This window comes from Syngnathus floridae, chromosome 8, assembly GCF_059516105.1.
Source record: "Syngnathus floridae isolate MCC-2025c chromosome 8, RoL_Sflo_1.0, whole genome shotgun sequence".
NCBI classification, from domain to species: Eukaryota; Metazoa; Chordata; class Actinopteri; order Syngnathiformes; family Syngnathidae; genus Syngnathus; species Syngnathus floridae.
Window position 1 is genome coordinate 3,984,477 of NC_142420.1, and position 18,909 is coordinate 4,003,385.

The following is an 18,909-nucleotide window of genomic DNA, read 5'->3' on the forward strand; positions in this document are numbered from 1 at the left end:
TTTTATATTTAGATGACATTAGCCATTGCAGACCTCAAACAAAAACAAATTTGTTTGATTTGTCAGATTGCTACCAAATTTAGGTCATGAGTTCCAAACAAGTTTTCTTCGCTAAAAACTCTAATTCATGTAGTAATTAAATCATCTGACCTATGAACTATTTGACATTTGTATTTTTTATTATTTTTTGGACAATTTCCAGGCCTCACGCAAATACAAACTTGTCCAAGATGATTCATCCAAATTTGAACTGTGTTTGCGCCGTTGGTGTAGTTCATTCTAGAAAGTGAGATCTCAGGAACAGTTTGTTCACAGTTTCAGGTCTCCCCCAAACGTACATATTCACTTGCTTCACCCGACTTCCACAAGCTTTGATGGACACGGGTGAGGAAATGTTTGTTGCCGCTTGCCGTCTTAGCAAACCAAACAAGCACTAAACAAACAGCAATTAAAAGATCCTCGGCAATACGCACAAATGTTAAGGACGGAAAGGCTGTAGCACAATAAACCACATCCAAAGCTACGGGTGGGGGCACGGCGAGGTGTACTCTGCACCTGATTTGTGCAGTGAATTTATCACACAAACAGCCCCGGAGGTGATTTCAATATTTACTCTGCAGTCTGTTCTGCATACGTCTCATTTGGGAAACAGTTGACTCTTGGCTATTATACACAAATGAAGGTTGACCTTCAGGCCAGGCAGAGGCTACATTCATTATGTGCACAAGTATCACCTTCTTATGGGCCTGTGACTTTTTTCCATCTGACTCCTTTTGCATATGGAACAGCCGCCCGCAAACGAGAGGGCCATCGGTGACATGATGTATACAGTGCGTCAATATGGTCCCGATGTATTTTAAGATGCAAACAAGCTTCGAAATTATATGCGCAGAATGACTCTCACCATCTGCCTATCAGCTGGGAAGGAGAGGATCTTCTGCCGGGCTCATACGTTTGAGTCCCACCCCTTCCCATGTGTGCTAAAAGCCGCTGCTGAGGGTGACAGCGCATCGGCGATAAATGCAAAGACAAAGCTGCATATCAAATATTGCAGTTAAAGGCCAGGTGATATACTCTATGGTGGATCGGAGTGATTCCACTAATGGGCGCTTTCCTTTTATATATATTTTTTTGTCTTTTCCCAATCGTGCATCAGCAGAGAATCTGGGGACTCTCCCGAGAACGCACGTACTGTACACGCAGGCCCGTAAGAGCTTTGACACTATTTGTCCCCACCGCTGGAGACAACAGGCTCATGAATAAAGATTTCAAGTCACGTTTGATACAACCAGAAGCCCGAAAGTGCCGCAATGACAAACCGGATGGTTTATGATCTCTGCAGTGCACTCGCCATATGTGTGTCTATTATCCCGCATATACAAGATAATATCCAATCCAGTTTTTGAAGGTCTAGGCATGCTCTCCCTCTGTTTAAAAATTGGAAGAGTTGTCTCGGAAAATCTATATTTAGGCACCCAAGATTATCTTGGGCACTGGAAACGCTGGTGATGTTGGGCCAACTCCATATTTTTTATATTTGGAAGGATTTTTTTTCTGAAATTGATTAAATCTGTGACAAATCCTCTCAACTACAATATATATGTGTGCAATATTGCTCAAGATATGCGGATGATAGTTCCATCACTTCATAGTCACTTTTTATATTCGAATGATACAACCTGCTTATCGACAGATTGACTTTCCAGTTCACTCTGACCACCTGCTGTTGCTGGTGCAATGCTGTTACTGTCGCAGATATTGCAGCATCATTTTTGGACATATTTCAGCATCCAAGACGAGAATCTTTAATTTCATGCAACTTCCACAATCTCCATTTTATTCCCACATTGCATTGCTCGCTCCACATCCAAGAGATTTGCACTCTGACGACTACAAGAAAGGGGCAGGAATGCTTTTGTGCTATATTCTGATTATATTCTTTACCGTTTATGCAATAAAGACGAACCAGTGGTCCACCGCCTTTAAATTGTGGGCTCTTCTCTTAGGGGGATTGGAAAAAAGTGTCACATTTAGGCCCAGATGACTGCTGGCCCACTAGGCAGATTCACCAGTCCTCACCTGGTTATAGGAGATCTGTGATTGTCATATTATAACTCATAAATTTAAATTGTAAGAAAATAAACAAAAAATGGGCGAGGCACCATGGGGTGGGTGTAGCCTTCATCATATGATGCTATCATCATGACAGCCTGCTGTGAAGATATCGTGTGTCACCTCATGAAAAAGCACGTACATGCTTAGTCCCTATGGGGTATAAAATTATTCATTGTTCTACTCTTTCACAAGTGCACTTTTTTTCATTCATTTGCTCAAGCAGGTTTTTTGCGTCCCCTGGCGGACTTGTCGCTAAGCAGTATGTGCTTCCTCTTTTTCCCTCTTCAAGGTCTGACGGCGGCAGCAGCGGCAGCTGCCAACGCGGCCATCGCAGAGGCCATGAAGGTCAAGAAGATCAAGTTGGAGGCCATGGGCGGCTACCATGCCAACGCCAACCACCATCACGGGGCCGACGGTGAGAATGGAGACCTCAGCTCCAGCGTCGGTGAGGACGCATATACTGAACTGTTATAAATACAGTCATTCTCAGGAACAACAATTGACATAATAGTCTTGACCAAAAACAATAATTTTCAATATATTTGCAAGCTTTGTCCTACTTAGTTTTCAAAATAGGTAATGACAACTTTGACTGCCCTTTATTTTGTAGACTGAAGTTATGTCTGATTTTCTTCCAAACCCAAACCCACTGAAAATATATACAATTTAAAAATAATGTCCTTTTTATTATTATAAGTGACATACTAACATTAGCTAATTTGACCTAGCTGAAAAGCTTTTTCAGGATCAGTCTTGTTTTCCTCACCTGACACATGAGATTGTTGTGTTGAAGGTGAGAAAAAAAAACACAACACTCTTAAAGGCTAAGTGAATCTGTGAACACAATTTCCCAAAGCTATCAGGCTTTTAACAAGGCCTAATTGAATTGCTGTGAGAGCTTTGGTTTTTTTTCTTCTCTCCTTTCGCTATGCGCCATTCCAATTAATTATTAGCCCTAAAATGCAGAAGGATTTTCATGATATCACACAGAAGCACTTAGTGTATTAAAGAGAACGATAATAGAGCAGATCCACCAGCCCGTTCCAAATTATTAACCAAATGTATTCCCTGTAGCTTTGACTGCTAAATGGAAGCTTTTGGATTCACTTACTGCGACTCCTGAATACATTTCACCGGTAACACTTGACACCGCGCACGAAAACAGGATGTGTTCTCAAAGCCGATTTTAACAATGCGGAATGCATAAAGCGTGAGGTCATCGCTCTGAGAGAATGGAGTGTGTAAAAAAAGAAAGACGGAAGAGAATCGGAGCGCGCGAGGTCACGGAAATAAAGATAAATGTGAGCACCAACAGCAAGGCTACGGCAATGGAGCTAATAAGAAACTCTTTTATCTTTTTACAATTTAAATGGTAACCTTGAGCCCGGCCACACTGCACTAGAATCGTAATTCTAGCCGGCGAAGGGCGGTAGCGGCTCTCAGGTGCGTCCGGCATTAGCTTGTGAGTGAAATATATGGCGGTGACGCCTCTCGGCCCCATCCACAATCAATTGGATTCTTTTTCCTTTAATATTTACCCGACGCGATGAGACCATGCTCGTCTGCATGGTGATGAACAGTCTGCCAGTGGCGTTTGAAGGTGACCTGTCAGTGAGTATGGACAAATCTCTCACTCGCAGAAATGTAGAAAATAAATCATTAGCTCGACAGGGCCACTCTACAACCCCCGAGCGCCCACCTCCTCCTCATCTCGCCCCTGCTCTCACTCACTCTGTGCGGATTTAAATCAGCTCAGATTTATGATTTGAATTAATGCTTCGTTTGGTCAAAGAAATGGTCTCGGAGACAAATGATGTTTGGTACTGAAAACCATCCTCATATTGATTACCGGGTGTCGCAGCAATCTCGTGTTTATATCAAGCACTCGCCTGTGACAGGGGTGGCCAGCAGGAGTCATCCTGATAATACGCCGCAGAGTTATTGCATCGCTTCTTCATCCGTCTCTACCCTTGGATTATATTTAATACCATTATTAAATCCACCTAAATACCAACTTGTGTGATAACAATTCAGCAACTATTTGAAAATGTCTAATGCCACCTTTTCCACTGCTCTCGACACAGCTTTACTCGATGCTAATCTACATACGAAGCACAATTCGAGCCTACCTACCAACATACCACACTGCATCTCAGTACCAAATTTGTTCAATGTAACATACTGTCTACACATGGATACCCTTGCATTACCTACCTATTTACTGACCTTACCCATCTAGCTACGTTTTTACACACCTACCTACCTATTGTACCTTCCTCCATACCTGATCTACCTTTGCCAACCTATTGTACTAACCAACCTACTGTTACCTACCTACCTACCTACCTACCTACCTACCTACCTACCTACCTACCTACCTACCTACCTACCTACCTACCTACCTACCTACCTACCTACCTACCTACCTACCTACCTACCTACCTACCTACCTACCTACCTACCTACCTACCTACCTACCTCCTATCATGTCCTTACCCTCCAACCTATAGTATCTACCTTCTGACCTTTCTGCTGTGCTTGCCCCACCTACCGCCCTTTTTTTACCCTCCCCAACGTGACTATATACTTCCCACCTCCTTACTTCCCACTCTACTTTACTACCATCCCTACAAACCCGACCCATCTATCCTACCTAAAGTACATTTAAGGTAACTAAAGGTATAAAACCCCAATACCCCACCGACCAACTCCACCATACCTACTCTAAGTGCCCTACTCTACCTGAACCCCTTATATATACCTACCTATCTTTACCCTGCCTACCTCTCACGCTACCTACTTACAAAATCTTTGAGGCAGGATATATATACAAGTATATGTGACCAACCATGACATTGATATAATTGGACTACATGGCTTTATTAAATCCCGAACCTCTTCGCTACAGGTGGCTCCTCCGAGTGTTTGTGTGAGGCGGCTGAAAGCCGAGCCAGTCTGTGAAGGACACTCTGTTCCATTTGTAGAGTTGGATCGGCGGTCGCTGTCTTTGTGTTGATGTAAATTCAACAGCCTAATGTTTCTCATTGCATTAAATATTCATCTCAATTAGCTTCCTGCTTGCATCAATGTTATTAATTATAAGAAAAGGAAAAACAGCTGGTTCAACTCTTAAACCAAACAACGCAAACATCCTGAGCAAGAGGGGAAATAGTTTTGAATGTTGGGAATATGTGATGAGAGACAAAGAAATGAGAAGAGTGTTTTTTTACGGGAACGAATGGGGGGTTGCCTGTTAGGAGCAGCCCTCTCCGAGCACACTGGATTGTTCCTGCGCCTCTCAGGAAATGCCACAATTACAGATCACAGACCAAGCAAAACACGTGTGGCGCTGGGCCTTGAGGGGGATAAACAGCCCCCACCACCCACTACCCTCCCCAGCCCTCCTCTGTGCACTGACCCCAGCCACAACCTTCATTACTGGGAGAGAAAATACTGTCCGCTGCCCACTAACAAACACCTGCCAATTCCATGAGAAGGAATTGTTTTTTTTCTTTCTTCTCTAGCGTGGAAGGAAAATAAAGTGTTTCTCAGAAATAGAAGTGGGAGGTAAAGATAACAATGTTCAATCTCTCCTCCTTTATTATTTTATCAACATCCATCCATCCGTCTTTTACCCCCCAACTCTGCTCCCCACTTCCACCCTTCTCATTGGCCACTGGGTGCTTGCCACTCTACTCGTCCAACTCGTCACCACGCAGCTCTAATGGAGCTGAAATCCCGCTCGTAATTAGATATGGGAATTCTGACTGTCATCAGCCAGATGATGCCACCAACCAAAGAAACACAAGAGGGGACAAGACTGCTAAAATGCACCACTTCCTAATCTACTTCTGAGCAGTGGAGACTCAGGCAGTGACCATACATACTGCGCAAGACCATTTTCTTTCGCATGCCAGGCTCAAACAAATATCCCTCCACACCAGTGGAATTTTACGAAAAATGATTGACCACATTAAAACATATTTCAGACTCTCACTGATGCTATAAGCCCTTGATTCTTTTAAACAACGGCCCAGCAAAATACCTGCATCAGAGCTGACATAGAAGCTCGACCATTTGCTTTTTTCATAGAACCTAGTTAAAAGGAAGATTGTTGCAATAATCAGACAATCGATTCAGCTCTTTGTGTGTACTGGATGATCCCAAAAGATGGAAAGAATAACACCATAGGACAGGAAGTGGCACTATTACGGTCCACATCGTCGCTGACCTCAATGCACGGTACAATATAGTCGAACAAGTTGCCAATAATGAACATTGTGTTCATTCTTTATGAAAATCTGCTTTTAAAACATTCTTGGAAACATCACATGTTGGTTTTATGACAACCACAGTTTGACCCAAGAGTGAATCAATCAAATTGTCATTACTTCCTGTAAGATTATTCCGTTCTTAATTCGACCGTTGTCAGATTTGTTCAACCTTAGTTCCGCTGTCGGGTAGACACAGTAACCTACTTCGAAATCCCGAATCACCACCTGCTCAGTTGGCATTGTCCACGTACCTGGAATGTTGCCTGTGTGTCAGTTTAAGGGGAAAATGGCAAGACAAGGAAGAAGCATCATTCTCTCCGTTCCAGGGTCATCAGGCTAATTTCTGGCAGCCCCACCCTCATGCTTGCATGTTAGCGCATTTGTCTGGGTGTGTGTGTGCATGAGAAAAGGGGGGCTCTGGCCCCTGAGAGCGTTCTGTGAGGAGACCACAGCTGTACACTCCCAGCAGCTAATTGGTCCTTATCTAGCTGTCCCATTCATCTTCATTTTTTACCAATTACTGAGCATTATCTGTGTTCTCTGTTGGGTTTGGGACTTAATCCTTTTTGGTTAAGCTGACGCTACAGCTTGCAAATTTCAAATTGAAAGGATGAAGACAGAGCATAAAGGAATGGAAGGCTGGTGGGGAGGGCAGAAGTCATGCTAAATCTAAACTAGAAAGTTCCCATTATCCTTGGCCGGTCGATAACAAATGGCATCACGTGAAAGAGAAATGTAAGGGATCAATTATCGGCGTTTATAATTCAAGTTTCCAAACACTGCAGGCGCATTGATTAGGTTATTCTTGTTGTCGTTGCCATTATTGACTTGTTAAAACCATATTTTCTCATCATCATCATGTCTGCGGTCACAGATAGAACGGTGCTTTAAGGGGAATCATTAATTATTTAACAGCGAGGCCTGAGTCATTGCGTTCGGCCCACAAACAGCACGTAGTCCAGCGAGCACCGCTCATCCAGAAGGTACATCAAGACGAGGCAATCTGGGGCAGTTAGCCTTAAATTTGCAAGATCAATGCATAACGGGGCCCCCCTCCCGATATGGGGTCCGTGCTTGGTGACGCCAAAGAGCCGCCCAGAGCGAGCGTAGAGAGAGAGCGCTAATTACCTGAATGTTTACCGCTCTGCTGGATAGCACTTTGGATCACATCAGCCAGTCAATTTACGTCCAAATGCTAAATGAGATGCTAGGATAGCAGTGTTTATGAATGCACATATGTGTAAATGACATTATCTGATGAAAACCTTCTCAGCCCTCTTTATAATGGCCAACGTTGGAGCAACACTCATTTTACATGACAAAAAGATCTGATGGCACATCAGACACAAAACGTGGATACAAGGGAAAATTATGTAGCGTATGTCATCTAGTGGGATCATTCAATGATTCTGCCTGTTACAAAATGTTAGATGAAAAAATTATTTGTTATAATTCTCAGATCAATTTAGTGAAATTAGATTTTTTCATGCAAGGTACCTGATAGGCACACTGTTTCGATATTACTGGCCTACAGAATGCAAGCGTACATAGTCTCTTCCAAGTGAAGGCAAACAACCGATGAAAAAATAAATTGTCATGCATTAAGAAGCATTTCCATTGGCTGCCAAAATGTCTGCCGTTTTGTTTTGCAGAAGAAAACAAACTCACAAACAAGTTTTGATTAAGTGCTGACAATCTGGATTCATATTCTCAGTCATCAATAAAGGACTAATATTCTAGGTCTGTTTGATTCCCGCTCGTCTTAATTAAGTGACTAAATTAATCATTAGCGTATTATTATTATGACAAATGCATTGTGAGGGATTCTCAAATTGTTTTATGTGTACCTCAAGCTCCCTTTAGTATCACGTGTAAAGATCACAGATTTTTTTTACAGTAATACAAATTGAATATGATTTAAAGATGAACTACAATTTGAAAAAAAAAGCAACTCAAATATTTGATCAACTAATTGCACGAAAGGAATTAAGTTAAAACTGAATATGTTTGCAAATGCTTCTTGTTAGCCACGCAAAGCATTTAAAAGTGTTACACAGCATCACAACCTGTGAGGAGAGCAAGAGGTAGAAATGACAAAACTAAACCATCAAGACCTCTATCAAACAATTATCATGGCTCCAGTGCGTGAAGAAAAGTGTGGATCAGACGGAGCACTGGGAGACTCATACTGGAGACTCTCTCATAGACTCAGACAGTGAAGTGATTCATCATTACCTCCTGGGAAAATAAGAAGGAAGACAACTATCTTGTTTTTAGACCAATTCTACAATGAAATCAAGCATTTTAAGTATTGCCTCTCATTTTTTATCTCAAACTAAAATATTGCTACATTTTAATGATATTGTTAGCCTTGCTACTTAAAAAAATAATCTATTTTCGAAGACAGGTGCGCAAAAATATATATATAATAAATATAAAATATATATGTATATGTATATACAGCAATGCAATGAGTTATGGCAAGGAAAAGTGTTTTTAATCCAATAAAAAATCAAATAAAAAAAATGTAAAAAAGTAAATCTAATAAAAAAAAAATTAAAAAAAACCATAATAATAAACACTAAATTTGAGACGATACATTCATGTATGAGTAGTGGCATGGTAGCTGTCCACAGACGAGGCCACATGCAGCGATGCCGCGCCCGCACTCTTGACAGCAATCGGTTTGGTCACACTCTGCGCCAGCTGTCAGCCTCGGCTCCACTACTGCGATTTAATTAGTCTGTTTATGTCCTTTCTAATAATAACGCTCTCCGGGTGGAAGGACACATCCGAAGCGGCTCCAACCTGCTTGCTGCTGCGGGAAACTGGTGGCTGCTCTGTGAATGTGGGCCACCGCATGGATAGCGGATGGTGGCGAGCACTTTCTTGTTGTTCCTGCTAGACAGAACGATGGCCCTCAGGCTAATATCTGGTATCTACCCCCATCTCTACTCTATCGTAACCTTAACCATTAGGGGATAAAGCGCATGCTGACCTGATATGAGTGTCTGGGGGCAACTTCATCCATCTTCTTGTGCAGCTCTCTTGTGGGAGCCTTTTGTCGCAGGGAAGCTCTCGAGAGCGAGTGAGATTTTAGCCATGGGCTGAATGGAATTCGATTCATGAACAAGAGCTCCTTCGCAGAGTGGTTGTGTGTGTGGGGGGGGCACATTATTGTCTGATTTATGCATTACAGCACTGTTTTGTGTTGCGGTGCTGGGAGAAGCCGTTTAAAAGGTTCAGGAACAGAAGGGTGGCAAGGTGTTGTCAAGTGAAGACAAGATGAGCAAAGAGCTTGCTCTCTTTTCTCTCTCTCTCTGTCTGTCTCTCTCTTTCGGATTGAGGCCCTCGCCATCTCTCCATTAGGCTGGTGAGCCTCGTGGGAGCCAGGTGACAGATAAGTCACACGTTTTAATAGACATCTCAACAGATAAATCTGATAATCATTTCTCCTCCTTAATGAAGTTTAATGTCCTCGTTCCAATTCCTCCAGCATCCATCGTCGTTGAATATGCATGACAGAGAAATGGGGAGTTGCCCGTCCAAAAAAAAAAAAAAAAAAAACACACAAACGCTGCGACGCAACTGCAGAAATTACATTAACACGTGGGATTGATTGAACGTTATTTTTCGTCATGATGCATATTGAACTGAGTTGGAGGCGGAGTTGCAAAAAAAGATGAGTATGGGAATGTTTGTTTAAGGAATGGATTCACATTAGACCAATTTTTTAATATTATACCCTGCAATCCACACAGATAAAAGCTGGGATCTTTGAAATGCATCTGAAGTCTGTTCCAATCATGACGTTAATATGCATTATGCAAAGCACATTCGGAGCAGTCCTCAATTATGTGTTCTATACATAGAGGTCTGCATTAAGGTTTTTCAATTAACTAGTTTATGCAGAAAATTAAGAAAAAGTTATCACACGACAAAATGAGGCATGCTCAGTTACCACCGTGTTTTTCATTTGATTGTTTGATGATATTTTATGAAAATATTTATTGTAATTATGTCTTCGCTGCTGTGATAGGTTAGTGATACACTACCATCATTAATCGAGGACCCCATTAACACATTTTTTTAATGATGTGTAGAAACGATTCCATTTTCAGTTGACCGCAAGAGGCAAAATGGCCGTTCTCTGAGATGGATGAAGACGGGTAGATTTTTCTGCTTAATTTGTAATCCACAAGCACAATATTCATCACCATGCCGTCTAAACTAATAGGGGCACATAAAATATATTAGATTTCAAATGTCAGTCTTCACCTTTGAATGGTTATGCTGTATCCATACCAAAAGGAGAATCCAGATTTAAAATTCCCGTTCAAAATAGTCAAATGTTGAGAGCTCACTGAAATTGATAGGGTCAATTAAATTGACGTTTTTGTTATTGTTGACCAAGTTGATCTAATAAAGTTAGAAAGCATATTTCAATGTTACGGCAACATGTAATATAAATTTGAAGCTCACAGAGTACGTCGAATTTGTAGTTCCATAGTGAGCTAAAAAAAGTTGAGCATTTCTGTATCACTAACATTTTGTAGGAATGACAGAAAACCTTACATTGCTAAATATGTCAAATACATGCAAGATTGTAAGATTCTCATCACATGGGAATGCAGGATGAGCTCTTCCATATTGTTATTAGGCAGAATCACTTTCAATCTTGCTGACCAATTATGTTTTTTTTTCCTCTTCACAGCAATCACCCCAGAAAGAGGTTGTTTTATCGTTGTAATTGTCGTATCGTCATTACACTTGCGTAATATTGCGCCGACATGCTAATGTTCCCAACTAAGCATTATCTGCGTCAATGATGTCCCAGCGTGAAAGTGTCACCATTTTTACCGCATAAACTGCTTTGCATCGCCACGTAATCACACTCTGCATTACAGCCTGGAAACCTGCGAATCACCGCCGAAAGGTTGAATGTCGTTTATTGCGCGTATCACATTTACACCAAGTGACATTGTCTTTTCAGATTGTGTTGATCTCTTCACTTTGCAAAGGTCAGCCCCTTGCGCCGCTAAATTCGAGCTGACAGAGAAGAAGAGTGAGGAGGGGCAGGGAGGGGTTGGACAGAAGCGTAGACGCATCGCCCCCACGTCCTGGCGCTCCAATTTAATCTATCCAATTAATGAAGAATGAGCTTTAATGTTGATGATGGGTGACAACTCCACTGGTCAGTTTTTTTTAAATTCATTATTTGTATATACCAACTGCAGGAGACAATTAGGCTGCATTTACACAGCAGGTCCCCAGTTACAATTAAATGCCTATTTTAACTGACTATTATATGTACGCTATTTTAAAGTGACACATAGACAACATTACTGTTTACATTTACTGAAGTGTCAAAAGTGCCACTAAAAAAAAATATTCTAAAAATATCCTAGAAAACATGCCTGTTAGTTTTATCGTAACATTTAATGGTCAATGTATTTTCTTGAGTTTTGATTTACCACACGTTTTAAAATGTTGTAAATTTTGGATTATAACTGGCCATAATGAGTAACTTTACTACGATGCCTAGCAAATGTATTGTCTGTCATAAAAAAGAGATAATCCCATCCAGCTTCAGGAAGTGCTTTAATGCAGGGAGTGATTTTGCCATTTTAATCCAACCCATTTTTTTCCCCCAAATATGAACCCAAATCCCGTTCAGGAATAAAACAACAAAAAATGTTGAGGTATACACTTTCAATTGTCAGATGCCATGAAACCTAACTCCTGGCAGTCTGTTTAGGTTGTGTTGGCTTAGTAAAGCTTACACAACATCATTCACTCATAAACCGTGTCTTCGCAATACTAATTTATGTAATTAAAAACTTGCTATCCACCAGATGACCACATGAAACCCTAACCGCCATTCAACCCTCGGCGTCCATTTTCCTGCCCGTCCGATATGACAGCGGAGTGGGCCGTGATTGATAACGCTCGTCGATTTATTTCATTTGGGGAGCCTTAGTCAAATGACAACGGCTTGTCATTGACTGAAAGCAATCTTTTTAAAAGGGGGGAGCCTTTGCTAAGTATCAGATGAAAATGATTCCTCTGTCTGCTTGGGTGTCACTGCTGGAGCTTTATTGATTGGCCTTGAATATATTGCAGCCGCTGCAGTAACAGCTGCTAATATCTACGCCCTGCTTACACTCTGCACTCTTGTCCACGGCACTCTTCATGCCATTGTCGCTTATCGCAGACTCTCTTTTTTCCCCCTGATGTGGCAAATTTATCAGAAGTGACGTGACGCAAATATAAAAAATGGGCCCAAATTAGAGGAGCTGCTCCTCCCGGGAACCCGTTTTGCTGTCGGAGCGTGAAGACGCTAACCAGAGCCGCCATTGTCTCCTACGCTCTGCGTTATCAAACGCTGGGATGTTGGCATTGCCTGGTAAAGGTCATTTACTGTAATGAGATTTGCCACATGCGAACATATGGCCCGATTATGGAGCCCTGTTCATTAACATTTGCAGCTAAGAGCCAGACAAGAAAAGCGCTTCAAGGCAGACAAAAATGTGTCTTGCACATTCTTTTCCCTCAAAGATTTCTTGCATCGAAACAATACCTTTTTTTCCGGAACGCGAATGAATAGAAACATGAGATAATCCGCATAATTGGGAAAAAAAAAGACAGCCAGGGTGCACTCAGTATAATAAATATAATTTCACACTCAACAGTAAATAAATAAATAAACAAAACTTTTTTGAGTGGGAATTGAATCCACATTGCCTGCATTGAATTCGCTCACCTTCAGTCTGGTCAACATTTTCAACAAAAAAAAAAAAAGAAAAGATTATGGTCAATAAACATTCATTAACATTTCCAGCAAAGAGCCAGACAGACAGCTCGAACGAGTGGCTTGCGCTGGAAGGCCAAAACGTGTTTTGCATTTCCTACTCAAAGATAGGAAGAACTTTTTTTTCCCTCCCTTCTGTCACATAGATGATGGATCTTTCTATTTCCCCTTTCAAGAATGCATGCCATTAGAGCGCCGGGATTTTAAATGATCCCATAAAAGTTAGCCCGATACACTTAAAGGACAAACACCTCTGTCTGGCTGATAATTTCGACCACATGTTACACTCCGCTGCCTCTCAGAGGAAAGCAATTATTCTATAGCTCATCAAATCTGAGATATTTTCTTTCTTATCGCGCCTTGCTAACATCCCTGTGCTTGAAAATGCTTGAAGTTTAATTGGTTGAACTCGGGATGGACCTCTGACTGATCAATTAACTGTTTGATCAACTAATGACCAATTAACTGCTTTTTAAATATTATTTTTGATGGGATGGGCGAATAGCTCTGTTCTGAACCAGGTTTCAATGTCATATTGCGCAGAATATCACATAGCACAGATTTGCCGAGGCTGTAACTCAGCTTATCATCACTGAAGTCATTTTGGTTTTCTTTAGACAGCAAACTAGTTGAAGGTGTCCACAGTGCCTCTGTGGTGTGCAGCCAAATGGTGCATTCAATTAATTTCCTTTTAAAATGTAGAACTAAAACATATTGAATCTTTTTTTGTATTTTGGGGAGGGGGGAAGGATCAACCATCCTTTCCCAAACACAATTTTGGGTTCCCAATATGTACTGTACTTTAGTTCGAGTAGCTGAAGTTGATACCATGCACATTAAAAGTCATAGATTCATCATTTTATATAAAAGTTAGTCTACCGCTTTGCTCTAGCTCAGAACGCTGCTCTAGTATACAGTCTAAACTTTGCTGCAATACTTTCGTGTAACTCAACTGTTTTCAAGCAGAAAGCCAGCCACTGCAATTCATTTTTGTAGCTTTAAAAAATATATTTTTTCGTGTTCTTTATCATCAACATACATTTAAATTTTAAGGTAATACTTGACGTATTTTTCAGGACTATATTTTACCAGTGGACCACCGTGCTGTTCAAATTGCTAGTTTTTAATCCTAATGTAAAATGTATATTTTTCAGCTTGTTGACACACCTCGGCTTGGTTTGTCTCCATCTGGCTTGTGGAATTTAACTATATTGTTTGCATGTGTTTGGTGTCGGGTCGTCTTTGCGTGCACCTATAGCGCCTTATTATCTTTATGTTTATGTCGTCTTGGCGGCATCCGTTCCCTCGTGTGTGTGTGCTCATGTAGGACGTATTTAACAAAGGCAACATGTTTGCTTTATGATCAACATTAAGTGCGTCAACACAAAAGCTTTTCTTCCGAGCTGCGTTCAATGACACTGTGGGGCTGTGGGTGGCTACATCAAAGCCAAGATACCTTCCTCTCGCTATAATGAGAACCAGGACTCGCCTGCCTGGACTCGACCCGCCATCTGCGTGTGTGCGTCTGTGCGTAATGTAAGCGTTCTAAGTGGTAGCACAACTCCAGACAACACAACACCTTTATGGAGGTTTTCACCGTTTGATGTCGTGTCCGCCAGGCTTCCAAAAACGATGGCTCCGGTAATTTTTTTCAGCGCCATGAACAGTTCTAATAAAGATGAAGAGCTGATTAGTACTCGAGACCGCCAAATGTCCCAGTATTCATTTCCTCTTAGGGCCGTGCAAATGCTTTGCTATGACCACAACAAGGGCTGTTCATAGCTCACCTTTGTTGCCAGAATACAACATGGGGACATTTTACAAGTTCACTTAAATGAGGACTGCCTTGTTTACGCCCTTCAGGAGAGAGCGTGAACGGGCTTCTGGGAAATTCGCCTGCCATCAGCTCTAAACTTGTGACTCTGTGTGATGTCTCAACTTTGCAGAGAATCATATAGCACTATATAAAATAAATAAGTCGGACAGCTATTTTTTGTGCAGTGCTAATATATCAAGAAATATGGTTTCAAGTCAACTATTTTTCAGAAAATAGTTTATAGAAGCTAACTGACGTGTTAGATTTTTGCAGTTATTTTAAAGCAGTTGTGTGATTTATTTTTTTCCCCCTGCAATTTCATTTGTGAAGATATAGAATGTTGTCACAATGTCTACAATTATGTTCTTTCATTTGGAGTCAAATATATCAGTAACTTGTATTCAAAAAATGTTATTACTACAAAATTTATTATATATTAGTACATAAATGAAATCTACGCCTAAAAATTATACATTTTGTAATCAATTTGGTTAGCACGTCCGCCTCACAATTAAGAGGTACGAGATTTGATCCCGGCCCCTGCTTTCCTGGACTGTTAGCCAGCCAGTGGCAAGGCAGAGCAAACAGACAAAGAACCATCCAGTCGTATGGATTGTTTAGAGTCTTCAATTAACATGCCCACACTAATTAGAGAGACCATAATTTTCCAAAAATGACATATTTTTCATCAAATTCTTGATATAACTTCAAAAACGACAAATGGTGTTCACCGGCATCTCACCATTTTTTGCAAGAATCCAACTTTGATGCGCTCAATTAAAGTCAGACTGGGATTGAACTGCGTACAGAGCGGTGACTCAGTCCATTCCGCCAGCATAGTGGAATGTTCCTATTGAGTTTGACAGGATCAGAGAGACGGAAGAAGCGTCTCAACTCGGAACAACCAAACGGCTTAGTGGTCAAACAAGTCGGCCCTTTGTCTCGTCCAATTGAAATCAAACTCAAAGGATAACCACCAGGAATGTTTGTCTAGGATGCATTGTTCAGACGCTCCAAACAAAGACAGATAGGCTTTAAACAAGGCATTTAATTAGCGCCAGATCCCGAGCTCGAGCGGCGCCAACCAATTAGACATTCCTCAGGCGTGTGCGGGCCCTATTTCACAGATCCTCTCCGGCGCTGTCTCTTACAGTACATCTCCTGCCGTCCAGTTAAGAGAAGGTAAATAGCCCAAGACAGACAGCTTCATTAGCCAGCGTCTGAAAAGCGTCGGGGCAGATTGTCGCTTAAATAGTCCGCCGTTACTGTGGGCCCAGCCGGCGACCTCTGATCAATTACAGCTGACATTATTGTTTGTCGGGAACCTTTTTTTCCCCCTTTTATTCCTCAGAAAACACGATCAGACTAGAGCTTTGCCTGGAAATGTAATCTCCCCCTTCTCTCTTTGCGCTTCCTGGGCTCCACAAACAATAAATCATTCCATTGAAGAGATAATAAAGTGCCAAGTAGGATCTAGTTTAATTTTTGTCAGGGGAAATCTGCCTGCAACAAAGTTAGAAGAGTAAAAGGCTTCCGCTTTCCTTGTTCTCGTATATTCGAAAGGCAGACTTCCTGTTTAGATTAAGATTGATGGTGGCGGGTTATCATTTCTGTCCACCACGTAGCCAACAGCTCTATTTAATCATTTTAAAACGTTCTATCTTTTGTTTGGATTTTTTTTGACAACATGCAATTTGAAATTTGCCATAACAAGCCCTTTACAGTAATTGCACTCTCACTGAGGGCTGTTTTAATTCACTCTGTTCGTCCCCGCCGATTCCGATCTTTGCTTAGCCAGGCGTGAGCATAATAGCTTAGCTGTTTGTCGGTATTAAGTGATTTGTTGTTTTAATGACGACACATCAATGTTCACCTTTGAGGCTCCCTCAGGCTCACTTCCGGTAAATGACTCCAAACGCTTTGTTTATGCATAGCGGGAATTCGCTTCTTCATCACTTCTAAACTTTTATGTTGGAAATTGCAATAGCAATGTGTATTGCAAGAATTTAGTAGCAGAGTGTATCATTATACACCTGACGAAGGGATATAAAATGTTGCGATGAGTTGGAAGTTAAAACTGCAGTATGTAACTTTTTTAATTTTTACCCTAGCCACTACTAGAGGTGATTAAGGATATCAGGTCCTATAAGATCTTGCTGGATTTTTTTTTTATAGGGTGTCGATTGGCGACTTTCCCGTTCTCTACAGTTGCTGGCGCAATGGAAATTACAGAAAAGAAATGATGCATTTTACCAAATAATGGGCAGACCTTGACTAACTATGTATTATTTTGTATTTATGTGTGAGAAAACCATCATATATTAATTTCCTCAGCCGAGTATTCCATCTTTTTCCCCCCACCGGCTGTCCAAATGATTGTTAGTCTTGGGTAATCAACAGGAAGCAGTGTGTGTCACTTGACCATGCGCAGGCAAAAGTAAAGGAAGCTGCAAAGTGGGACAGCTCAAAATTTCCATGCCCCTAAAATGAAAATAAATGAAAACAATTGAATATGCCGACAGCACTGAACTTTACTCCTACTATACCCATGCAAGTAATTGCTTCTGATGATTCCTGCCTCTGCTAGGCTAGTCTGACATTCTCGAATTTTCAAATTTTTATGATTGTTTGAGGAAAGAAATACTACTTTACTCGAAGCAAGCAAACACTTAATCACCACTTACACTGTGGCACCTCTAAGGTTGAACCCTTTTCAACCTGCAATTTGAAAAAATCACTGCAATCCATTCAAGGAGCTGTCACGACCAGACATATGTTCCGTAACATTATTACATATCAATCAACAAACAAAAAATCGTATCTCACCTATCACCTGTATCCTCTCAATCAGCAACAAACCGAAGCATGCAAGGCCTTGTTGGCCCTTAGCAGCTTCCCCTTCCCTCCTTTCAATGGGCTTTTTGGGTGTGGGTGGGCAGTTTTGGACAAGGCAGACATGAAAGGTGCTGGGCAGTCGCTGAAAGCGATACTAATACCTTGAACAGAGGTGATGTATTTCGCCTCAAGGACAAGTGGTGGCGAGCTCTCCATGTATTTGGAAAGGGAGGACGCATTTGGCCCTGAGTGTAATGCATCCTACCTGAGAGGCCCTTGAGGAGCCTTGAATGGCTGATGGGTTGCCAAGACCCTCTCCATGATGTCCTACATTAAGCACCTCCGCAATCAGACCTTCCTTTTTTTGTTTATTTGTTTGAATTAAGCTTTGCCTGCTGAGCGGTAATTGATTCAGTCTGAGCGCTGATACAAGGTGCTTGCTTTAATCCTTTATATTGTTTGGGAATACTCTCCACCGAGGCATCTTTCTTATGGAAATCAATGCTTGCTTTTGGAAAAAAGAGCCCTTTCATTTCCAACCAGTGTCCTTCTCTTTAGAGTTGTCGCCATGCCGATCTCCTTGCCCTTAAGCGACTGATGTTTTGTCTGAGTTTTTTATTTTTTTTTGCACATCAGCTTTTTTTTTTTTATTACCTTGAACCGGTCTGCCAAGTGAGAGAGAAAGAAAAAGGGTGGAAAAAAATCAACAACAAAAAAAGCTCAATCAGTATCCCAGTGTCTATGAGGTTGTCTTTAAAGCGAGTTGCGCAGGAACGAGCCCAAACTGTTCACAGTCCTGTTTGATCCTCAGACGTTCAAAGTCCCTGTCTAGAGAAGTACGGACGGACGATAGGGAGGGGTGGGTGGGCTGGGGGGTACGGAGATACCTAACTGTGCCCTTGTAAAAGTTGCCATGTTTTCATGAAAGAAGCACGGCGCACTGCTAACTACGAACCCCCCGTGGTATCTTTATTATTCCGCGCTCTTTGCCGTTTAAACGTCTTCAATTTCCCCCAATTAGGCGTCCATCGGCGGACTGCAATTGAATAATTTAAAAG

General features: G+C 41.5%; 1 protein-coding gene across 3 annotated transcripts in view; it reads left to right on the plus strand.

The window, feature by feature from the left end:
- The window catches only part of dachd (dachshund d), a 105,919-nt gene that overhangs the window by 62,977 nt on the left and 24,033 nt on the right, over positions 1-18,909 (plus strand). For 2 of the 3 annotated variants that reach the window (XM_088382948.1, XM_088382945.1), the window contains exon 3: positions 2,405-2,560. In XM_088382948.1, the coding sequence (XP_088239074.1) occupies positions 2,405-2,560 (156 nt within the window). The remainder of the gene's footprint in view (positions 1-2,404; positions 2,561-18,909) is intronic. The other variant, XM_088382947.1, reaches the window with a different exon arrangement.